Source organism: Cricetulus griseus (genome assembly GCF_003668045.3).
Source record: "Cricetulus griseus strain 17A/GY chromosome 1 unlocalized genomic scaffold, alternate assembly CriGri-PICRH-1.0 chr1_0, whole genome shotgun sequence".
NCBI classification, from domain to species: domain Eukaryota; kingdom Metazoa; phylum Chordata; class Mammalia; order Rodentia; family Cricetidae; genus Cricetulus; species Cricetulus griseus.
In genome coordinates, this window is record NW_023276806.1 from 169,976,176 (window position 1) to 170,002,309 (window position 26,134).

Here is a 26,134-nt window from a genome sequence, read left to right on the forward strand (position 1 = left end):
GGTAATATTGCAATGTCCCAGTGGTTTCAATTTCAACAGTGTCTCTGTGTGTTCCTTCCTGTGTTAGAGATCTGCTGTTTGATCATTTAGCTGATATTCCCAAGGCAAAATGAATTTAAAACCAAGATTCTTGAAAAGCAGTTCAGAAATTATCCTTATACTGAAAAAGACTTATAAATCTAAGTTCGTCCCATCTCTTCTTTTTGCTTTTTACCCCTTTTTAATATGGAATAAGAACAAAAAAAGAAGTGGGATGATGAAGGGGGATGAGGATGAAGATGAGGAGGATGGTGGGAGAAGGGAGGAGGAAGACAGGTACCACAGATGGCCGAATCACAGCACAAGTGTGTTGTGTTAGGAACAAAAGACTTTAAGAAGATGCACTAAGATGATCCTACCATTATCCAAAATGTCTGCCCCCATCTCCTTTTGACTTGTCTGAATTTAGCTCATTTAAGGACAAAAAGCTGTGTTCTTACACCAGACCTCTGCTAATCAACACATTTCAAATTATGTCTCTTTCATCAGTTTCTGCTGGTGGTGTGTCAAAGGTGCAGACACTTATGTTTGGAATTGGGTTCAGCTGTAGACTTCCTAGACACATAATGAGTGTTGGGTGCACAGCAGGGAGAGAGGGAAGTCAGTCAGTGGGAAGGATGGAAATGAGCTAGTGACCATGAATGCTTGTAGCAAATGGATTTTTCCATTATCACTTTGCAATATAAAAATGACATACTGCTTGTATTCGACCATTTTTGTCTGGCACCTAGGGAGATCTAACTAGTGTGCATGATCCTCAAATCTTTGATTTCACAAAGAATAGCCTAAAATATGGCAAAAGGTATTTTTTTAAATCGTCAATCATGCCCAGTTTGGTTGTGCTACAAGAATGTTGCACACTGAATCTGTCTACAGCAGCCACTGAGCCTTGGCTCACCAGCCAGTCAGAAGGAACAGACAACTGTGCCATCACAAGAATGGAATCCAATAAATGGTTGGTCCACCCCAAAGCTATGTTCCATTTTATTGAGGCCAGTTCTATTGGTTACATATAATTCATAAAGTTATCCTAAAATAAATATTTTATGTATCTCACCAGACTAGAACTGACTTTAGTTAAAACTTTGTGTCTCCCTCCAGCTCAATGGTTCTCAATGTGTGGGTTGCAACCCCTTAGGGGTCACTAAGATCATCAGAAAACACTGATATTTATGTTACAATTCATAACACTTGCAAGATTACAGTTATGATGTAGGAATGAAAATAATTTTATGGTTGGTGGTCACCACAACATGAATTCTATTAAGGGGTGGCAGCAATAAGAAGGTTGAGAACCACTGCTCTAGTTCAAGATCTCCTATATGTGAGGCTCAATCGTGGCTAACATCTCAGTACTTTACCAGCTGCCTGGACCCATTGTGAATGTGCCAGCTTAGTCAACTAACAGCTCTAAGCAATGATGTCTTCATTTGTATACTGCAAAGGCCTCCCGCTCTGAAGATATGACTGAATTCTCAGAGTATCCTTTTGGCTAACTGAGAAACTATCAGATTAACTCATAATCACTGCATCTTGAGCAAAAAATTTGTAAACAAATACAATCCCAAATAATAATTGGCTCACTAAAAAGGAGTTAGAACAACGTAGCCCTAGGTAAGTAAAACTAACAAAATACATAAATATAAACTTCCTGGATCTAAGTCAAAGAAACAGAAGGACTTTGTTAGTAAAATTGCATTTCATAAATATTATCATGGTAATTGGGAGAGAAACTTCGTGGAATACAATAAAATAGTACAACCTACCAAAGCATAGAATGAGCAGGTATAATCAACATATTTGATAACATAGGACAGATTTTCTCTGTGTGCGTGTGTTCATATGCGTTTGGATCCAAGTGTACGTGCATGCAAATGAAGGCCAGACGACAACCTCTATAGCCAGTCCACCTTTTTTGTTATTGTTAAAGGCACATTGGATCGTGGGGATGTAAAGGAGGGCTGATGCTTGCTTTACTAGGACTTCACCAACTCAGCCTTTCTAGGAGACCATAGGACTTTGAAACTGAATTTTAGGGAACTTTCCTGAATTACTATTAAAATAAAATAGGCAAAGTAGAATATAATCTATTGCAAAGAAAACACAAAATGTCCACATACAGATTATCACAATGTATTTGAAAAAAACAATGGGATAAAGCAAATGAAATATACCAAGATTTTTAAATTGGTTTTATTTATTTAATAATAGGGATTGTAAGAACTAAAATTAGAGTGAGAGTTGTCATTAACTGTGAAATGAGACTAGAGAAAACAAATGACCCCGGGTTAAAATCAAAAGTAGCCATTTTGCATATCCTGTTCCCCACAACACACATCATCCATCCCTCTATTCTTGCATCAGTTCTGATCTTCTGGCTTTGTTCTACATTACATGAGATGTGTGTCCAGAGATGATACTAGATATTTTAATTCTTTTATGGTGCTTTGAGTTTTTGATTGTTTGAGTAAAATTGGTTTCTCTCCTAGTGCATGTTTAATAACTTTTATTCTGATCACTAATTGCCAAGAGAAACATTTCAGAGGAGTTAGTTACGATGAGGTTTCTAGGATGGAAATGGGACACCACGCTAATTATTACGAAAGTCTTGAACTATTAACTTGAAATACAGAACTCTATTCTGTCTACATAACTGGAGCTGACAGCTTTGTCTTGAGTAAGTGATAGGCCTGTCAAATGCAACAGAGGTAGGAGACAAATGTATTCCTACTCAGAGCAGATAGCCAGCTCTAGTCTAGACTCAAACAGGTTTAATGCTCCAGTCTCAGGGGCAGCTGTGTAGTTCACCGACATCTTTGTCCTGCAGTCTCTCTACATCAGCAGCAATGCAGACATGGTGGATTATAGGGTAAGCAAACTGCTCCAGTGCTGTTCCCAGCTCTGTGTCAGCAATGTAAGTATGGTCAATGCATGTCCACTTCCCATAATCTCAGTCATCCTGAGAAACTTTTGTTAGACTGCATTTTAAATATGTCCTTACCTCCTTAGCTTGGGATCAATGCTAACAAACTTATCACATTATCTGGTGTGTGTGTGTTGTGTGTAGCTTTTTCACTTAGATTTTCCTGCTCTGTAACAATTCTTCCTTTTCTAGAGATGAAAATTAAATAACACCAAATGCCAGAAATCAGCTGTGGGAAGTGGGAGAAGAAAGGTCTCAGAAACCAAGAAGAAAGCTTTATAGGAATTTCAGGAAGTTCACAGGGAACTGAAATCCCACTAGTGCCCTGGGGACAGGGATGGGGGTGGGGTAGGATACAACTCAAGCCTCTAGCAACAAGAGCCCAAGGCCAGTATAGGATTGAGGGGCAGACAGAATGAAAATTGGCTCAAGGGTTTGTCTGCATTCTGCAGGAAGACCACCCAAAATGACAAAGCAAGATAAAGTTCCAGAACACATGCTTCTCTTTTGCCTTGCAAAAATAAGCGTAAGTTAGAAAGTTGCATTGCAATTCAAGTCTCTCCTTAAAATATCACAGTCCATGCATGCATAACCTCTTTTGCTAGAAATTTTCCTTCATTAATTTTTTAAATGGTAGGATGCAAATTCTATACTACCGTACTGTTATAGCTCTATAATATTTAAGTGAAAAACCATATTCTAAAGATATATACAAATGAGCTGCCACTATTCTAACACATTAGCTACCCACAGCAACCATTTCTTCCCTTGCATTAGGAAGAATAATCAAGACTTAATGTATTTCCTTTCTTTTCACTGGAAACATATACTATGTGAAAACTGTCATCACTCTAGTAGAATACAAATGGAGAATCATTTATTGCCTACATCAGAATTCTTTACAAGGTGAGCTTTTAAAAATATCAAGTAGCTTACGAGTAATTAGGTGGAATTTTCATTTATATATTTTTCAGTCTTCTACTCGGCAATAATGTGTTAGGCTGCAGAAACAATGCCAGAAAAGAAAGACATGGTCTGTACCTTCAGTAGTCTTGTAGTATAGCTATATTGATATCTAGATTTAAATCAATTGAGCAGTTATGCCATTTCCTAAGGAAAGACCTCTTAACATTCCAGTGTTTTTATAGCCATTTGGATGAAGCCACTAACTAGTTTGGGGTCTTAAACCACTTAACTTGTAAGCCTTCTATTCCTGAGGTGGAAAGCAAGTGGTGCCAGTTACTGATGACTCTATTCTCACAACCCGTTCCCAAGATACGGTTCTTTCATTACATCTTTTAATCTTCATTATCATCTGCAGTGAGAGAGGAATTTTGAAAGGTGATGAAATAGCTAGGAGAATGCCAAGAGCTGGAAAATCTGAGTACCAGTTTTGATACAGTGCCTGAGTGTTGAAAATTATAGATAGAACACAAAACAGCATGGGGACAGGCTTGTTGCTTGTGAGGGTAGTGACACTGGGCAAGCTAATTGAAGAGAGATTATTGACATCTATTATGCAGTCTCCTGATCTGTAAAACTACAATGCCTCATATGTCCACTGGATGCTCAGCAGACAGGGCCTAGATTTATGTTATACTGCAGGAAATAGTTCATATACAACCATGCTGTTGTAGATGGAATAACAAGTTCAACAAGATCAGAATCCTCTGCTTGTTGGCACTTGGTCACCTCAGAGCTCTTTATCATTGACACTTGAGTGTAGGCGTCACCCTGACCAAGCCTCCTGGGGCTGGCTACAGGTATACCTGGCCACACCCCCTAGGGCGTGGACAGGATGATGTGGATGTAGCTTAAGAATCGGGGACACACGTGAGAATTCGCTCTTCTCCCTGCTGCGTCCACTTGCTCTACTTTCCTGCTGGTTGACTAGGAGCACTGTAAGCAAGGCAGATTTACCCAATAAATATACCCGTACCCTATCGGTTACGTATTGGTGAATCTCCTTTTATACTTGAGTGTGTTGTACCTACATTTCTTAGCGGAATAGGGTTGTGCTTTTGTAAAAGCCAACAACTGGAGTCAGTCTTCTCACTAAGGCCATATTGTTTTTTACCCAGTGATTAAGCCACACAGTGATCTGGTGATTCAATTCTGTTTTGAATGGTTCTTGATTTTTTTTTGGCCATACTTCATTAATGAAAACAAATACTGTCGTATTTTCCAAACACAGAAAGCTAGGTAGGACAACTTACTATTACTGGAAATTATTGATTACATGTTACATATGCATCCTTGATGCTTAAATTCTACTCTTTTCAGCCTTTCTTCTATTAGCTTAAAATTCCAAAATTGTTGATAAACATTGTAGGGGCTTGAGAGATTGATCAGTGATTAACAGTGCATCTGGCTTATTATGGTTTGGATGAGAATGTCCTCCCTGGGCTTATACATTTGAACACCGAGTTTACAGTTGAAGGTGCTGTTTGGGCAGAGCTAAGGGATGCAGCCTTGATGAGGAAGGACATCACTCAGGGCAGGTGAAATTTCCAAGCCTCTTGTCATTTCTGGTGCTGTCCCTCTCGGCTTCTCATGTGTGTTTTAAGAGTAGAGCTCTCTGCATTCCCCTTCTTGCCATTATGCCCACTCCTGTCGTCACTCACTTCACCACCATAGCATTTATCCTCATGGACCCGGAAGTCAAAATAAACCCTCTCTTCCCTAAGTTGCCTTGGTCAGAATGTTTTTTCAGAGCAACAGAAAAGTAACCAAGGCCCTATTACTTTTTCAGAGGACCTGAGTTTGGGTCCTGGGGCTTGGGTTGGTGGCTAATGCCTTCAAGTACAGCTCTAGGTGATCCAGCACCTGTAGACTGAGGGCACATGCGCTCGCATGCCCATAATGCCCCACACAAGTACACAAAATATAATATAAATGAATCTTTAAAAGATAAGCATGATGGAGCAGGCCACTTGGGAGGTTGAGGGAAAAGAAATGCTTCAAGTTTAAGATCAACCTTGGGAACTTTGTGAGAACTTGTCTCACACAAAACAAAACACGACTGCCAGAGAGTTTCATTGCTGTTGCTACAGAAGAGTTCCAAAGAAGGGATACACGATATATTTGTTATCAATGCTTTATTGTTCAAAACAAAATGGAAATTCTCTGGCACATAAAACAATTATTTCTACAAAAGGAAAGCCTACAAATCTTGATAATTTATACAAATAACAGTTTTTCAAAAAATAAAATTTTAATTTAGTAAACTTGTCTTGTGCTCTACGATTTTTTAGCACTGTCTGCAATGATCCCCCATAAATCCCTGAGCAGAGTCATTTTGATCACGTTTCTAACAACCCAGCCCCTCCCTTCCCCTCCCCGAGTTGGTCAGTTACTACGTCCAGCCCTGTAGTGTTGGGGACATGTAGGTATTAAAGATCCATGCGTTTTATGATGCAGGCCCAATTATAAACACCACTTGGAAGCTGAGTCATGTGAAGTGTGGGTACTGTGAATTCATTCAGTGAACCTAAAGGAACCAAATGTTGGAAAAAAGAAACAGTAACAATAAAGACATAAAATGTAACCACAACAACTATTTAAATAAATAAATGTTAGACACATTGAATTTATCTTTATAGCCTTATATTAAATTCTTTTTTTTCTTCCTTTTGTCCTAATTGCCAATGCATTAGAAAATGAAATGTATACTTCAACCCACTATTTTGGTTGACCAGGGATTTGCTGTTGTTAATGCTAAATATTATCCTGACAACATAGTGATTTAGTTATAATTTAACTTCTGGCCTTTAAGTGAAATGCTTACAAAATAATATACACATTACAGAGGGCTTTCTCATTAATCTCATCAAAAACTCTCACTACATTTGTCCTTCTCACAAAGAGACTAATGTCATAGGACTACTACTTCAAATTCTTTATCCACTGTATTCAGATACATGACACAATGTATAATATAGGGAAAAACATAGTATTTTTTGCATGTCCAGCTTCCCTTTAATAGAATCACTGATCATATATGTATATATACAGGAAGTATAAAAGGGAAGGAGAAAAAGCTAATTTTTAGTTGCAAAAAACAGGCTTCACAAATCTTTTTTTTTTGTTGTTATTTTGCAATGTTGGATAATAAATAAATAAATATGTAGGGTATATAATAGTTAATTTCTCTATAAAAGAAGTTGCTAATGAACTGGTATTCTTCCAGGAATTTAATTTTTAGTAGCAAATTTTAAGTACAAGCCAAAAATGTTGAAGAAAATTTTTCTTTTCATTTTATAGTTTTTAACTTATAAAATGATCATTGAAACACCTAATAGTAGGTAAGTAAGGAAAAAAAGACTCAGTTTTCTATTGGAAAATGCCTTTCATCTGAGAAAAACATTTGGCAGAAGACAAAGATAAATGCAAGCTGATGCTTACCTCTATAGCATCTTAAAATAATTATTTTTGACATCTTTCAGGAAGAACACAGTAAGATAATCTTCAAGGACTTATCTGTGTTACTGTTTAGGCATCTGTTAGGAATTGATGGGCATTTTACACCAACTCTTTCCAAAACACAAAATCATTGACAACAATTCTTGTGTACTCAACCTTCATTGACTTATGATAACAACCACTGTCTAGGAAGCACCAAGGAATGTGCTGTATTTAGTCACTACCAGATACTGGGACTGGGACACTCATAGCATCCCTTGTTTCAGCCTCAGTGAGCATGTGAATTAACGAGTAATAGACATTGTAAATGGTAATTTCAAAGGAATGAATGCGATGAGATCTACTGAACAGTTTTGGAGAAAATACCAGCAATATCAAAATGAAAATGCCTGTGACACACACCCAAGGCCTCCCTAGGCCTCGAATACTCATACCACCTGCATGAATGCTTAGCTCTTCTCTCCATGTTCTTTCTGAGACATGACAGACAAATGTTCAACACTGGGAAGGAAGCCTAGGACAGTCAAACCATAAATATTTATGTGAATGAATCAAGGAACAACTGCAGATTCCAACAGATCCTGACACAATGTGAAAACTGAAATTTGATAAGCTTCAGAAATCACTAAGCAGGCTGTCCCAGAGAGGGAAGACAGCAGCGTAAGGACAACCGGTGGCCCACTGGGATTCACACTATGCTTACTCACCTCCATTCACACTTAACCTTAAGAGTTCACTGTGGCTGGATGGGCTCTCTGACTTCCTCTCACAGTGTTTAAGGAACAATATAATTTCAAAATTCTCTTTCAAAAGCGAACAACCTCTGCAACTGAGATTTCCCCTCCCTTCTAAGAATGCCAAAAGTCCCATTAAGTAATCCCATTTACAGTCTACGGGTAACAATTACACCCTCCAGGAGGTTTTCAATGTTCCCTTTTTTGGTGTTAAGAGCTGTGCCCACAGCAAAGTGTATTGATTCTCCCAGCAGTGGCAGTAACCATGACGACCTCTGTCCTGGGCTTGAAGTATGCATTGAACTTTTATCACAGCATTGCTGGGAAGTTCTGTTAATGAAGCCAGCTTTGACAAGCATGGGAGAAGATTAGTCTTCTTGGGTCAGGTCTTGGAGGTCTTCAAGCCTTGCTTTTCCATGATGTTCCACAGCTTTCGGAGATTCGACTGAGTAATGGCATCATCAGGCTTGAGTTGCAGAGCCCTTAAGTAGTTGGCCTCAGCCTTCTGGAGCCTGCCATTGAGATGCAGAATGGCTCCTAGGTTCATGAGGGCAGCCGGATACTGTAACAAAGAGAGAGGTGGTGAGAGATAAAGAGGCCATTTCAAGATCTCCTTCAGGGAAGACGATGGCCCTAATCCTCTTATACTGAAGGGACCAGCTTCCCTTTTGGCAGCCATAACGGTCGAACGCGTGCTTCTATGACCTTGTTCTAGACACTAGAAAGTCAGATGCCTGTCTTGTGACAAGGAACCAATCAGAAGTTAACTGGTGGCGCTATGCTTTATGACCCTGGGTGTGCTTTGCAGACAAGCGCACAGCAATGACGTAGAGAGCATAGCAACCACCCTGGGAGGGCCTATGGGCCATAATAACCAGTTGACCAATCAACACAGGGCAAGCCCTCCAAGCCTGGAGGCACACTAATTGTGAGCCTGTGCATACCCCTAGACACTCCCCTTACACTGTCCTATAAGATCTCTCGGGAGCCCCTAGGAGCCGTCTTTTGCTAGCCATCCACCATGGCGCACCCGAGCTAACCATGAAAGACCCGAGCTAACATGGGGTTAGCTCGTTAAATTATGATAAAGCCTCGTGCAGTTTGCATCAAGCTCTCGAATCTGCCTGGTGATTGGGGTGACCGAGAACGTGGCCTGGGACCCCGGGTACTTGAGTTTTCAGGGGTCTAACAATACAATAAGTCCCATGTCTAGAGGCATCTGATGGAAGCAATTTTCCAACTTATACAAATAGAAACTTATACAAATAAAGCTATATGCTTTATACTTTATGTAGGGCAGGCAGTTAGGAAATGCATCTTTTTTTTTTTTTTTTCTTTAATGGCAAAGCATAGGTAACATAAAATAAGACTGAATAACCTAGTTAGACTGATTTTTGGAAAACAAAACAAAAAGACTTTCAATGTTATCAGGCCATGATGGTACATCCCTCCACCCCTATCAAGAGTTGATGGATATCCTTGCTATGGTGATATTTTGTTTGTACTTTAACAAATAAAGCTTGCCTAAAGGTCAGAGTGTGGAGTTAGCCACAAGTTAGCCATAGAGACCAGGCAGTGGTGGCACATACCTTTAATCCCAGCACTGGGGAGGCAAAGGCAGGTGGAATTCTGTGAGTTTAAGGCCACCCTGGGCTACACGAGATTGATCCAGTCTAAAAGAGAAACAGAGCAGTGGCTCATACCTTTTAATCCCAGTATTTAGGTGTTACATGCCTTTAATCCCAGCACTAGGGGGTTGGAGACATGAGTGATATGGGTGTGCAGAGAGAGGAATGTAAGGCGGGAGGAAACAGGGAGTTCACTGCATTTAGTCTGAGGATTCCTAGAGACAGAGTCATGCATTCAACTTGGGGATTCGTAGGGACAGGATCTCCCCTTTTACCTGAGAATTCAGTAGAGGTAAGCTCTAGTGGCTGGATGCTCTGTTTGTGCTTTGTTTCTTAAAGCACAAACAAAGTATCACCACACCTTGGCTACATCAAGAGAGCTATAGGGCAGCATGGACTACATAAGGCTCTGTTTGATAACAAACAAATTTAAATAAATGCAATTTCAATAGAATTGGTCTTCTGAAAAATCCTCAAATATAAGTTAGTAACAGAGTGCTTGCCTGGCATGCTTGATACTCTGGGTTCAAGCCCCAGCACCTCAACACAGAAGCAAAGCTAAAAGTATATCTCAAAGATGAGACGTGGAAACTTGAGTGAAAAATCTACGTCCATGCTGTCTTGTTTCTTCTTGGGTATATATTCTAGGCTTTCTATTTATAAACATCAAGCTATGAGATTTACTGATATTTTCAGAGCAAAAGCCCTGAAAAAAATTAAATTTAAAGTTAACATCTTTCCCAAACCTAAACTATTTCCCAAGACAAGTACCTTACATTTAAAAATTTTAAATTGTTCTAGTATTCTAATGGTGAATGTTGATATAAATATGTCAAAGTAAATAATACCAAAAACAGATTTAAAATATGGCATAAGAAACTGTACATTTAAAAAAATCCATTTTTTATAACTTGTTGAAACGTACTTAAAGGATATGATAGACTCTAATGACCCCCTATGGAAGGCCTCACCCTCCCTGGGGAGCAGAAAGGATATGTGATAAGTAGGGTTTTAGTTGGGAGGAGAGTGGTAGGGGAGGAGGGGAAGGAGAGGGAACTGGGATTGACATGTAAAGCAATCTTGTTTCTAATTCAAGTAAAACAAAAAGGGAAAAAAAGTACTTAAGGAAGAAGAAAAATACCTTAAGTAATGGTTATACCATGGCAAGTGAAATATAAAACTATATCATGTAAAAAATGGTAAGAATTTTTAAAAAATAAAGACTATGGTAGCCATAGTTTACTGCAAGGATTTGTGTGTGTGTGTGTGTGTCTCCAAATTCTCAGATATCTGCTAATGAAAGTATACAGTAATGGAAAATTATTTTGTTTGCTATCCAAAAATATTGGGACTGCTGCCTTGTTTGTGTCTTTAGGAGGCTCTTGCTATTAGAAAGCAAACGTTTTAATGCATATTTCAAATATCAGATTGAAGGGACCTGCTCCCCTTTCGGCAGCCATAACAGCCGAACACGTGCTTGCCATAAACCTGCCTTGGTCACTTAGAGGTCAGATGCCTGTCTCGTGACAAGGAACCCATCAGAAGTTAGCTGGTGGCGCTATGCTTTATGACCCTGGGTGTGCTTTACGGACAAGCGCACAGCAATGACGTAGAGAGCATAGCAACCACCCTGGGAGGGCCTATGGGCCATAACAACCAGTTGACCAATCAACACAGGGCAAGCCCTCCAAGCCTGGAGGCACACCAATCCTGAGCCTGTGCGTACCCCTAGACACTCCCCTTACACTGTCCTATAAGATCTCTCGGGAGCCCCGAGGAGCCGTCTTTTGTTAGCCATCCACCATGGCGGGTGGGTGAAAGACCCGAGCTAACATGGGGTTAGCTCGTTAAATTACAATAAAGCCTCGTGCAGTTTGCATCAAGCTCTCGAATCCGCCTGGTGATTGGGGTGACCGTGAACGTGGCCTGGGACCCCGATACTTGAGTTTTCGGGGGTCTAACAAGATAAACAATGTTTATATGCTATGACTGTGCATTCTCTCTGAAGATAGTGTCAACCATTAATTGTCCTTCACTCTGCAAAAGCCAAAGATAATTTCCAATCATTTTATGATTTAGTATTTTTACAATGCATGCATTTTTTTTAGCTGAATTCATTTGACACTACTGTTTACTATGAAAACAATTACTTCTGAATCAAATCAATGCTGGGGAGAGTGGAATAGCTTACAGCAAACAAAGGGAGAGAAACATGATCAGATTTCAGTTCACAGAGATCTGGGTTTGAGTTCTTGCTTAACAATTGTGACGTTGGTGAAATGGGCTAATGTCCCTGTACCCCAATTTTTGAATGTTCTTAGAAATCCATGAAAATGGTAAGCAGATCCATATAGCAGAATATAGTCACAAAGTAGATATCCTACAAACGTCATGGTCATTTTCCCTACTCTGACTCCACTGGCTAGACAATGTCTCTGTGTACACATAAAATTCTCTTTAATTCTAAACTACTAGCCATTACTTTCAAGATTTCCTACATTCTTTTTTCTGTCCAAAAATAATATCACAAATAATAAGCTATGCCTGATTTTCACCAACCTTTTGGCTAGGATGACTTCATACTTGTGAAGAAAAATACAGATGGTCAGTCTCTAATTTTAAAACCAATTCAATACACCCAGCTCTAAATTACATGGCAGTGTAAAGCTCTACACTGGAAACCAAAATAACCCCACCCACTTCATCTTCGAAAGGAATTCTGCTATCACACTGCCATTATCTCAAGGTCCTCAACGCCTGAACACATCTCTGAATTATGTCTCCTCACAGTGCTTGATATGACTATCAATAAACAGCTACTAAACTTTAGTATGTGTGTATTCACAGCCCAAAATACTACAGATGCTAAAATAGAGTGGGAGAATCACTGTTGGAGGCCATTTCTTGTTAACCAGAAGTAGAAGCAGCCCAGGAACTGGGCTGAAAGAAACCAGATGGCTGTGGGACCGTCCTTATTTCTTGAACTCCAGTGTTAGCAATATGTCTCTACCTATAGTATATGCCTCAAATGGCAATACAGGGAGATTATATGTAGCACTCAGGGATTATGCATTCAGATAGCCTACTTCACATGCCAGCTCTACCATACAGAAATGTACATCTGGACAAGCTGGGTGTAGTCTTGGGACCTTAATTTTTGTCCAAGTATCATGACAGAAGTATTTACTTTATCCACTTATTAGATTAGATGATAATAAAATCACAATACTTCTTTGCCCACTTTGCCTTATCCCTTTAGAATTGCAAACCCAAATCTCTTTCTGACTGTCCCTGAACAAGACGTACTGGGGTTTCCTAACTGCTTGTGTCTGCATTAACTTCCTAGTCTTTTTGAGGCTGTTCTTCTAAGAGATAGAAATGACAACCTTTTGGGATGTACACCATCCAAACTACACACATATACTGTATTATTGCTTCTAAACTACAGTGCAGGGGGTTCTTCTGTCCTTAGAAATTATCTTCCTACCATAAGCTGATGAGTAAATATTAATATTTAATATTATTCTAAGAAAACACAAAAAGGAAGCTAAATCTGTTTGATGAATGATTTCTGAATGCTAATTACAATGGTGCTTCTGGAACTTGGTATTTCACACCCTAAAATGTTATTCATGAAACAAAGTAATCATACATCTATATTATGAAGTTAATGTGTTATGGGAGGTCAAGGAAAGTCATTTATATTTGTTAGTTGCATACCCTAAAGAGCAAAAAGATCTGCAAACTAGGTATGTGCTACTTAAGGATATACACAGTTTAAGAGATCACATATCTATTTATAATCATAATGTTTTATAATGGACAGAAATACCTATCTTAGTAGGGAAATTAGATATTCAAAATCCTATATAATATACTGAATACTACATCCTATAACTTACCTGAGTAAATGGTAAAATATGACTGAAATAATGGACATTGGCACCTAAGTAACTACTTTGAAAGTGTCAACTGTGGTTTGGACATAAATAATCTTAAGTGTTTGCTAAAAGCATATAAATAACAATGGACATTTCTCCAAAGACAAGTGGTTTATTTTCCTAAGTCTGTCACGTGTCTCCCTCCTGTGTGGTGGCTGTTGTGGCTTAATGCATGCCCACTGTCCTGAGGAACTTCTAGTCTTCTGGCCATGCAACTGAGTTCAAGACTAGGCCACTTCAATGCTGGACAGACAATCAGAATTGTTGGTCCTACCTATGGAGTCAGAATGTGAATTTAACTTAGATCCTCAGGTTCTTTTAGTCTCATGAACATGTGCTAGGAGCACCGTCATCAAGGTCACTTTTGGATCAAAGATGCTATCATTTTACAACATTTACAAAGAAATCACTTAGAAGAGGTCTATTCTTTAAGAACAAAGTCTGTCAGATCTCATATCTATCCCCTTGTAAAGCAGAATCCTTTTACTCATGTAATTATTTAAGACAGTAAATGTTCAAATGAAATTTTAGTAACAGAGCTGTAAATGCTCAAATGCTAGCTCGAGACAGAAGGAGGGTGTAGAAACAGAGTGTGACAGGTCTCTAAACAGCCTCCACGTCTCTTTGGTTATGGAAGTGAATGCAAGAATTTCGGGTGGCAGTCCATCTTATTACATACTGGTGGCTTTGCTCTCTGCCAGCTGTAACTCATGGGTTGGGGATGAGGCACACAACCACACGTGCCAATGTCTTCCCTCACACACATGGTCTTTATTGAACACAGCCGATGAATTTTTCAGCGTGTTAACCATGGCAGGCAGCAGCTTACAACCCTGTTTAACACAGGCCTTCTGGCTTAATACAACAAATGAGGCCACCTCCTTCTTCACAGGCTAGAACAGAGGACCAGACTTTGGGAACATTTCCTTAAAGCGGGCAGATGCTTTCCATCAAATGGGATGACTGGCAGCCATGTGGAGGTGGCATATAACGTGTTTCTCAAGTCTCTAGAGAGCTGTGTCTTGATATTTTACTGTGGTCTTTGATTCTCTAATGTTGGAGAAGGAAATTAAGATGATGGACATCTGCTGGGGTAGGACAGAGCAAAGATACAAAGATTATGGAGGTCTGATGATAGCCAAAAGGTCCTTGAGATCCTCAAAAACTCAAAGGGAGCATGAGGTAATTTTTTTTCATCATTAGCATGTCTCATAATGTTGGAAAGAATCTTCTGAAGGAAGAGTACTAGGGACATAAGTAGATGCAGAGTTGGGAATTATGGATTCCCTGGGGAAAAGGACTAAGGTGTACAAAATTGGAGAGGTCTTGGAGGGTCCACAGGAAGGAAAAGGCCAGGCAGTATATATTCCCTTACACCCTGAGGCTAACTCCTCTCTCACAGGATAAACTATGGGAGGGTGGAAACAGTGGAATGCCCAACATTTCCAGCTATTAAATGCTTTTATTTCCAATCTGTTTCATTGATTCACTTCCAAAGAATCTGCTCATGTTGCTCAAACCATTTATAGCATTGTATATTTACTATTGTGTGAACGAGATAGCAGTTGAATGAGAAAGCCTGGCATCAGCATGACCTCTTCCTAACCCATCCATTATGCTTTGAAGGAATGTTTCCAAAATACCTACCATCATCTTTCCTTCTGAACATAATTTTCAAACAAACAAATTGACATACTAAAATTATTAATGGATTCTCGCTCGTTTTTCAAGTAGTTACCAAATAATACAATGGTGCCATTCAAATGCATTTGACCAAAATTCCTTACTCAACCAAGTCAACAAAAGAAATGACTGTACCATGATGCTTAAAAATGATGGGAATAAACATTAAGAAACACGTGGACAGAAAATTCTTGTATAAGCTTTTATGTGTATTTAGCAGACATTTACTAAATAATTACAGATGATTTTAATATATGTTTTGCTGAAAATCTTAATGTGGACTGAAATAATACCAGATACATTAGATTCCTCAGGCCAGGAGATACTGGTGTGCTTAATGGTCAAATAATAAAACCAGAATCCTAGATACACCACACTTAATTTCATGCTATTATATACACAAGCATATCATATTCAATTGTTAAATTTTGGTAACTTGACCTTAAAATCACTCTTAAATCTTTTCCCTTGGAGGTTGGTGGTATAAGTCAATAGTAGAGTGTTTGCCTAGCCTATGTAAGGACTTGGATTCCATGCTAACAACTACTAGCACAAAAAAGAAAAAAAACAAACAATAAAAAAATACACTTAACTTCCACTTAACATCTTTTTTCCTTTTCTCCATCTTGTTTTAAGCCTTAAACATTTTTCTTTTCTTTCTATTATATAGTTATTTTGATAGAAAATAGCTAACTGAATAGATAATGAATGGCAGAATCAAAGATGAGTCTTAAGCATTTTTAAAAGTATTTTGAGTTTAAAAAACAAAGATTATAACAAATACCATGGACCCACGTAACAAATAGAACCTCATAAGTACAACTGAAGGCCCTGTCTATCACTGAACTTTGTGCTGACCTCCATTCTCTGTGTTGGGACTCTTGTCTGTCTTGAATTTGCATAGGTCTTGTGCATGTTATCACAACTGTTATGAGGCCATGTGTGCAACTGCACTGATATATTTGGAAAACATTATTTCATTGTAGTCACACATCTCTAGATTTTATAGTTTTTGTGTCCCCTATTCTGTAATTAAACCTGAATCTTAGAATGAAGAAGTGTGATATAGATGTGTCATTAATGGATACCATAATCTCTCATTCTTTGTACCTTGACCCATTGTGCTAATCACCATCTATTCCAAATAGTTTTCTGATGAAGGGTTGAAAGATGTGCTATTTTATGGGTATAATAAGTAATTAGGAGTTTACTCAATAATGTGTACATTTTGGAGAATAGTAGCAGATTCTACTGTAGAGCCTATGGAATGTCTATCTAGATAGGGCTCATGGGCCACCAATGATGCCAGGTATGTGTTTCATCTTGTCGACTGGGCTTTCAATCTAGTCAGAAAGTGGTTGACTACTCCCATGATGTAGTCCAATATTGCACAAGCAGGTGTATCTTTCAGACCAGTTGTTATTGGAGTTCTTAGAGTTCACAGGTGGGTAAGACTGATGATTACTTTTCTTCTCAGTAATATGCACAGGACATACAGAAGTTCCCAAGAGAGTACCAGCTTGAGCTCTCCATGAGCTCTCCATTTGTAAACCAAGTATGTAGCATATCCAACAAAGGGGTCTTTGTCAAGTTTTGGGAGGTAACCAATAGCATTGGCAATATCCTGTAATGGTTCGGGGGTCTATGGTACCTCACTGACAGTAATTCTAAAAGAGGTCCTGAATTCCTGGCATTTGGCTTTTTTCAAAAGTAGGGGCATTACTGACATGTAAATAGTCCAACAACACACACTGACAAAAGACAGCTTCTTCAACAAATGGTGCTTGTCAAACTGGATAATTATATGTAGAATAATAAAAACGAACCTTCGCCTCATACTGCACAAAAAAAAAAAAAAAGAAAAACTTCAAATGTATCAAGGACATCAACATAAGAACTAATACCAGCCAGGTAGTGGTGGCATATGCCTTTAATCACAGCACTTGGGAGGCATAGGCAGGTGGGTTTCTGGGAGTTTCAAGGCCAGCCTGGTCTACAAAGTGAGTTCCAGGACAGCCAGGGCTGTTACACAGAGAGACCCTATGTGGAAAATCAATTCAAAACAAAAAGAGCAAATGTCCTGAATCTGATAGAAGAGAAAGTAGGGAGTATGGTTGAACTTGGTACAGAAAGAACTTTCTGAACAGGGCCACAATAGTGTGGATATTATGAACAACAATTAGCAATGGCACCTTACAAACTAAAGAGCTTCAGTACAAAGGACACCATCATTCAACTGAAGATACAGCCTACATAACCTTTGCCAGCTATACATCTAACCGAAGGCTAATTCCAGAATCTACAAGGAACAAAAAAAAAAAAAAAAAACCCTAAATGTAAAGAAAACAAATGACCAAATTAAAGGATTTTCAGAAGGTGAAACGTATTTCCTAACCATTTAAGTTCAATATCCTTAGCTATCAAGGAAACACAGATTAACACTAAAGAGATTTTTGTCTTTCCCTGGTCAGAATGGCCAAAATAAAAAAAAAAAAAACAAAAACAAGACAAAACAAACAAACAAATAACCAAAAAAGCAAATGATGGAAAACGTGCAAAGGGAATGCTTATTCATAGTTGTGAGGAGAGCAATCTGCTGTATGCACTATTGTAAAATAGTGTGGCAGTCCTTTAAAAACCTAGAAATGGTTACACCATATGAACCAGATGAGTCAGATAGACCTTCTTTCGTCAAACACCCAAAGGACTCTATATCTAGTATACAGATATTTTGCTATCCATGTTCATTTCTTCTCTATTTATAGCAGTCATGAATGGAATTAGTCCAGATGTCCATCAAACAATGAATGGACAACAAAAATGTACTATATTTCCCAAAATGGGATTTTACTATTCAGCTATTTAAGAAAGACAAAATAAATTTGCAGATAAATGGATGAAGCTGGAAAGAGTCATTCCGAGTGAGGGAACCTAGACCAGAAAGACAAACACTTTGTGTTTTCTCTCATTTGATGATGTGAGATTTAAGGGTTCACATTTATAAATATGTTTCATTTGCAATACCCAGTGGTGGCCAAGAAATTAGCTATGAAGTGGAGTGGAAATAGAATGCAGGGTCATGCAGTTAAATGAGAATAATGGAATAAGAAGGGATGAATTGGGTAGGTGGGGGCGAACAAAGCAGAGGAGGAGGGAATATGGGGAGGGATAGGTAATATAGAAACCAATTTATTCTCTCATTTTTTCATTTCATTTCTTTTCTCTCTCTCTCCCTCTCTCTCTCTCTCTCTCTCTCTCTCTCTCTCTCTCTCTCTCTGTTTTGAGACAGTGTTGTTCAGGATCCAGCTGTCCTGGAACAATTCATATAGGCATGGCTGGCCCTGAAATTGCATTTCTTTTGCTTCTGTATTCCAAGTACTGGCATTATAGCTGTATAGTATCACAGCCTATTAGTGTTTCTCAACAGAAGATTATTGCCAGGAGTGGTGGTGGCTGAAGACTGTATACACAGCATTTGGCAAGCTGAGGAAAATAAATTTTAAGTTAGCCTGAGCTACAGAATGAGATCAAAAGTATTTTTTTAAAGCAAAAATAAATAAATAAATAAATAAACAAAATGGAGACTCCTTGAAACAGGCTCACCTTTTGTGTGTGTGTGTGTGTGTGTGATGGACTTTGGGCAGAGAAACAGTCCCTCAAATATCTAACAGTAATCAGGTAAAATCCCAGGTCACAGTAGAGAGAGAACAATGGCATTGACTCTGCAGTCAAGACACAGAATAAACTTTATTTATGACCTTTGTCCAGGTGCCTTGCTCTACGGCTTACCTTTCATATCCATTTAAAAAATAACAACCAGAAAATAATTTAGGGTTAGGATGATCAATAATCTTCCTAGGTCCCCTTCTTCACAGTGCTTACATTTTTGCAGGCATCTTGTCCCATTTTTAAATTCCACTATTCTCCTTTGTGTCTTCTTCCTTCTTCAGTTTCTCCTCTACTCCAGTATGTCTCCCACTTACATATTCATATTTCTAATAAAAAGTGTTTCAGAGGTTTCAAGTTGTGTCTACAAGAAAGAATTCAGAACCAGAAGCCCTGGTTCTGTGCAGTCTTGTAAAATCCAGCATTCAAAATGAATGCTCCCTGTGCTTTCTTTCTGGGCTCCTTGGACTTCTGTTTCTGTTATATGCTCTATGCTCCCCTCATAGAGGACTCCTCTGACAATGGCCTTCTTCCTTTCTCTCAGACAAACTGCTCATTAAAACAAAGAAAACCAAGCCAGAGAAGACAGCAATCTCTATTCACTGCTTACTTTCAGTGTTCCCAACGTACTGCCTGCATACATTAACCGCAACATTACCACAATGAATTATAGCTGCTTGTTATACACGTCTGTCTTCTTCACTGAAGGGTGAAAAACTCATTGAGTTTATTTCAATTGTCTCTATAATGTGGGATGCAGAGACTGGAATAAGAATGAAATACTCAACGAATGCTTGCAGAGATTCCGTACGGTCAAGCAGAAGAAACTGGCTGAGCAATGGTCAATTCTATACCACTGTCAGTGTAATCTGACATGCATTTATTGGGCCTGTGTTTCAAGTTCTCTGCTAGACACTAGCTAAGTAGTGGACCAAAAAAGCTTTTATTTTAATATAGATGTGGAATTAGTTCATCTTTAGCATACCCTGGTACTTACCACAAGCAAGTAGGAGGTAAATCTATATTATTTCAATGCTGTCCCTCAAATTCAGGAGGTAGATAAAATTGCCACCCATGCATTAAAGTAAATGCTAACAGGGACCACACCAGAAGGACTCACTATCCTCAGTTTCCTGTCCTGCTCATGATGACAAATGCATCCTTGGAAGGTAAAGGAAGATGTTTCTAAATGGAGCACAGTAAGAGCTGTGAGGGAAGTGGGGTGAAAGCTTTTATTTCTGGGTACAAGGCTAGGAGACAAGATGCACAATTTGGCTGCTGTAAGACTTTATACATTCAAAATGAACATGTGCATGACTTTTTGCAATTAATGGGTGGCATCAAAATCCTTTTTGTTTCCTTTTAGTTTGTAAAAGCATTTTTGGCAGACTGCTAAGAGCAGAGTCAAAGCTGGACAGTACTCCTCATATACAGGAGTCTGGATTTCAATTAATTGGGAGATTAAGCTGACAACAGTGACAGCTATGATGTTAACCCTTCTGTGACCAAACCAATTTCAAGGGAAAGTATGTACTAAAAATGCAACATGAATACAATGTATGGAAGGCTCTTCACAAGACAGCATGGTAAATAGAAAATCATAAGCAACACAGTGCTCTCCAGGGACAATAGTTCTCTGAAGTCAAATTTTGAATAAAGCATCAATGCAAGGGCAAACAGCACTGAAATCCAGCAATGGCAAGGCAGAGCCTGACAGATTATATAAATGATTCATTTTGATTCTCAGTTTCAATATAATATTTGAATTTATGAACTAGGCTTTGAATAAAACAAAACAGATAAGGTTACAAAGAAAACACAATACTGTATGAAGGGAGTCGTTTCAATGTGTCACTGACACATTTTATCTTGTGTACTCAATCCTTGCTACCTACATCTGCCCCACCCCACAGGGCAGAACAGGAATGTTCATTTAACTTTTATGACCGGTGTGATTGCCACAATGTGGCATGCTATTCATTTTGATGGCAGTCAAAATGTCAGCAGCTGTGGCGTGGGGGTGAGCAAGCAGTCACTGTAATGGAATCATCTCCAAGGTAGTGGTTATCTCTCAGATTCTAAAGTGCTTCCCTTAAATTAAGAACCTGACCTCAGAAATTACTTTCCACTGGAAAAGATGCCACTTTGGAGTTGCATTTCCTAATGTCCTTAGTTTCATAGGGATGTTTTTCACAGGTCATGGCACTTGCAGCATTCACAAAATGCAATCAGTGCACTGTTTATTTTGATTTGCAAAAAGAGCAATACTCATCACATGAAACAAAACTACCAAACATTTGCTTGTCATGCAGATGGGAGAAGAGATAGAAATAAAAAGAAAATAAGAAATTTAGAAAATAATCATAGCAGACAAGCATCATCTGGGTGTCAAGAACAAACAAACAAACAAACAAACATAAAACCAAGCTCTATCTGCCCTCATTTACCTAGATAGGTACCACAAAATTCCACAAAATTGTCTTTGAATTAATTTCTTTGCCTATTGGGTGACACAATATAATCGCCTCTACACTATATTCAATAGTTTGAGGATGAAGAGGAAAGAAGAGCATGTACATACATTCTTTTTTTTTATTTTATTAGTTCTAGTTAGGGAACAAGCTTATTTCAAGTCCCTTCTCCCTCTCCCTCCCCTCACCCCCAAACTTCCTCCCCCACCCCCAGCCCACCCCCCACCCCATGTGTACATACATTCTTAATCATAGTCATACTACACAGTATTAACTCCATTGTCCAGGTTGTCCAAATCTGTACATATAAAATCAAGCATGAATCTGAATATATGTGATAAAATGACTTCATTCTGATACATTAGAACAACTAACTAGAATGTCATTAAATGATGTTTCAGAAATATGTTGGAAGTTGCTATTTACATCTAAAATTATAAGAACTTAGTTATTTTGAACGGGAGGAGAAGAATCTCAATTTCTTGGCCTTTTTCTATATAAATCATCTTTACATATATAAGACAATCATATATGTGTATGCTTATGGGCATGTATGTTTATCATATGGTCTAGACACATCTTGTTGACATAATCAAAGGTATGCTAGAGCGAGAATTCAACAGATGCCAAAGCAGGCCAATCTAGGAAATTATTTGAACCTAAAAAGATCACTTCTCTAATTCACTTTTATGCTTTCAACACACTGATATTATGGGAACTAGTGGAGAGACGATGGTTTCTGTATTGCAGAAATGACAGATTTGAATAAGACTTAGTGTAAATATTCACTGCTTAGAAATATGGAAGTGATCATGTCAGTGACTTCAAAACAGTAGATTCAAATGGTTAGGCTCGGGCTGGAGAGATGGCTCAGAGGTTAAGAGCACCGATTGCTCTTCCAGAGGTCCTGAGTTCAATTCCCAGCAACCACATGGTGGCTCACAACCATCCTTTATGAGATCTCGTCCCCTCTTCTGATGTGCAGATATACATGGAAGCAGAATGTTGTGTACACGATAAATAAATAAAATCCTTAAAAAATTTTTTTAGGCTCATATACCCTGAAACTTCACTAAACCGTGGTCACAGAATACCACAACCTCAGATTGCTGGTGAGTGCCTCCTTCCTGGATGTGCCATCCCATGACCTTCCTTGGTAGGTGTACACAGAGGAGATGTGGGGTGATTCCTCACATCTGTTTTAGAAGGGCTTTATACGAAGTGTAAGGGTCCTACTCTCAGGGGCTAATCATTCAATTCTTATCGATTCCCTAAGAGGCTCCATCTCCAATCACACAAGGATTAACATTTTAGCATGTCTGGAGACAAACACATATTCAGTTCCTAACAGGTAGGCAGCGTAACTTTGTTCCCCCTGTTACACAGCAGACACAGACTATGATATGAACACACAGGATTAATTAGGGGTGGCATTCAGTCACAACAGTCACACTTCAACACGACATGAGAAGGCAACATGTGTCTAATCGGAGAACAAACATTAAGAAACACACTCTCCTGAGCAAGCTAACCACAGCCTTTATGCACACAACAATTGGAAAGTATTTCTCATGCTCTAAGTAACGATGACCAGATTAAACATAAACAAAACCGAGGAAAGCAATTTGTCCCCAAACTATAAATCCTCCTGGGGTTAAAATAAAATGTGAACACTGCCTGATGCATGGTATTCTATTTTCGTGTTTCTAGGGCCAGGGCTTTGTTGATACATGCTGGAAAAATAGTGATGCAAGGTCTTCACACATCATTTCAGAAAATATTCCACCAGGACACACCAATCGAGGTGAAGCCATGCCTCACTTCAAGTCACTATACTTGCCAAAGTATCACACCTGCTCCAGATGTAAAATAAACAAATGTGGCTGGTGGGTCTACACTCATGGCACACCAAGGGGCGAGGGGTAGCAGAACTTCTCCCATGCACAGTACAGACTCAAGCACCACCTTAGGATCTCTCCCCCTGTACATATTCTGCAAAGTCAGTGTGTGGAATGGCTCTAACCAGACGGTATCAATCATCTCCTAAATAATGCATGTCCAGTCGCCATCGCTTTTACATCTAAAAGATTTTAATAACTGGCTTAATGATTTCTTTTTCTTCCATTTTCTCATATAATACAATTTTTTTACAATGCTTCCACATAGTCAACCTACTGTTGTCTCATCGCTTCCTAATTTTTGAAAACTCATGACTTTCTTTTGGGCCTCTCTTCCTGGGAGAAGGAACTAGCTTTCTATCAGGCACTCACATAAGCTCAATTTCCTAGCACTTGCTAGCTTCAAATACATTGACTGGATACATCCACACCAATCTTCAGTCTTCTCAAAGAACAACTAAAAAGAAACTTGAAAAGGAAGGGAGAGCCAACTAAATCATTTCAGGCTCAATTAGTAATTTCCTATGGTAAATATGACTTCCTTCAGATTCAGTTTCTATACCAAGTTAGGGAACCTTAATGATTATAAAAGTCTGTGTCAAATATATTGCATGTGATGCATTTCTATCCACTGAAAGAAGTAATTCTGCATGCACAGTGTAACAATCTGAGATATGACATTTGACTGGGCTAGCACTCAGTTACTTCTCATTGCTACCTGTGATTCATGCCCGAACAAGCAAAACAAAAAGCACTTCTCCAGAATTAGAAAAAGGCATATCTTTTCAGCTCTTGCTATTACCTATTAGTCATTCTCGAGACAAAGTACCTTGTGAATACTCGACTAGCTATCTAATTAAATTGTAGGCCATTTATGTCATAAATGTTTAATGTCCGTTGTGTAGAATAATTAAATCCAATTTCAGCATCTTGCAATGACTCACAGAAATTAAGCTATGCTCCAATGCCTGTAATTTGATACTTTTATTTAATTTACTCAAAAATATAAGTTTAAGAAATTTGCTAGCTCCTTGGTTTACCCAAGGGAAGAATTAAATGGTAATTACAGAGGTAACATTCTTGGAGACTTAATGTTATGAGAGCCTGATCTAGTACATAAGTGGTCTCCAGCAGAGGATTCAGGGTACAGGTGGGTGTAGGTCCCCTCAACTCCAAAACTTATTCATAGGGAAACAGTTACCATGTACTTCTCAAGAAACAAAGAAGTGAGGCTTTTGGGGACCTCTTACTATGTAGACTAGGGAGAAGAAAATTTATATTAATGAAAAAACTGGAAAATTTAATAAGGTTACTGAAATTCTTTTTCAGATTGTAAATATTTAATATCAAGTGTGTCCTGAAGTCCTCTGAGTATGAGTTTTTTAAAATTATGAGTTTCTTGTTGGGTGTGGTATTGCATGCTTTTTTTTTTTATATCAGAGAGGCAGAAACAAGTGGCTCTCTGAGAGCTCCAAGTCAGTGTGGTCTACATAGTGAATTCCAGGCCAGCTAGTTATATAGACCCTGTTCTCAGAAAATGATATTATGAGTTCTTTTTAAACTGTTATAGACCATTTACATTTTTCCTTTAAAATGCAATTTTATTCACTCACTAGTTCCTGAGCAGTTTCTACATGGTGGAGTCAAATAGTGGACAAAAGAGTGGAAGTATCAGGTCTGATGACACTTATAAAATCTTTCTAATACTCAAATAATATGCCTGAGCGCCACAGATACTGTGATACACACTGTCTTAGCTGGTGTTTCTATTGCTGTGACACCATGACCACAGCAACTCTTATAAAAGAAAAACATTTATTTTATATGGCTTCCATTTTCAGTGGTTTAGTCCATTATCATCATGGTGGAGAGCATGGCAGACATGGGTCTGGGGAAGGAGCTGCTATATATTGACATGCAGGCAACAGGAAGTAGACTGTCCCAATAAGTCTGGCTTGAGCATATGCGAGGCCTCAAAGTCCACCTCCACAATTACACACTTCCTCCAAGAAGGCCACACCTACTCCAATAAGGCCACACTTCTTTTTCTTTTCTCTTTTTATTATTATTATTATTATTATTATTAATTCAAGTTAGGGAATAGGCTTGTTTCACATGTAATTCCCCTCTCCCTCTCCCTCCCCTCACCCCCATTCCTTCTCCCCCACCTCCAACCTACCCCCCACCCCATCCACCCACCACTCCCCAGGCAGGGTAGGGCCCCCAACCGGGGCTCCACCAAGTCCACCAAATCTTCCTGTGCTGGGCCTAGGCCCCTCCCCATGTGTTCAGAGACAGAGTGCATCCCTTCAAGTGGGATGGGCTCTCGAAGTCCCCCACACACACCAGGGCAAAACGCCAGTCCACCTCCGGAGGCTCCCAGGAGTGCAGGGGCCTCCCCATTGGCATCCATGATCAGGGGGCTGGATTAGTCCCGTACTGGCCTCCCAAAGAGTGTCTGGGGTCGATATGCTTTCCCTTTTTCAAGGGCCACACTTCTTAATAGTGCCTCTCCCTTTGGGGGGCATTTTTTTCCCTAACTGCCACACATACAAAGATTAAAAAGTGAATCAAGGTATGTGTTGAAGGAAATAATGTGTGGGAAGGCCATAAATTATCTTTAAATCTTGGCTGACTCATCTTTGACCCCCCAAAATATTCAAAAGAAGAGTCCATAAGGACATATGAATAGTACATCCATAGACATTTTAAAACACAGTACGATGAAG

At 39.0% G+C, this 26,134-nt stretch overlaps 1 protein-coding gene across 1 annotated transcript in view; it reads right to left on the reverse strand.

The window, feature by feature from the left end:
• Positions 1 to 7,796: 7,796 nt before the first annotated feature.
• Tmtc2 (transmembrane O-mannosyltransferase targeting cadherins 2) overlaps positions 7,797 to 26,134 on the reverse strand; it is a 178,796-nt gene continuing 160,458 nt past the window's right edge. The window contains exon 10 of the mRNA XM_035451286.1: positions 7,797 to 8,680. Coding sequence (XP_035307177.1) covers positions 8,501 to 8,680 — 180 coding nt within the window. The 3' untranslated portion in view covers positions 7,797 to 8,500. The remainder of the gene's footprint in view (positions 8,681 to 26,134) is intronic.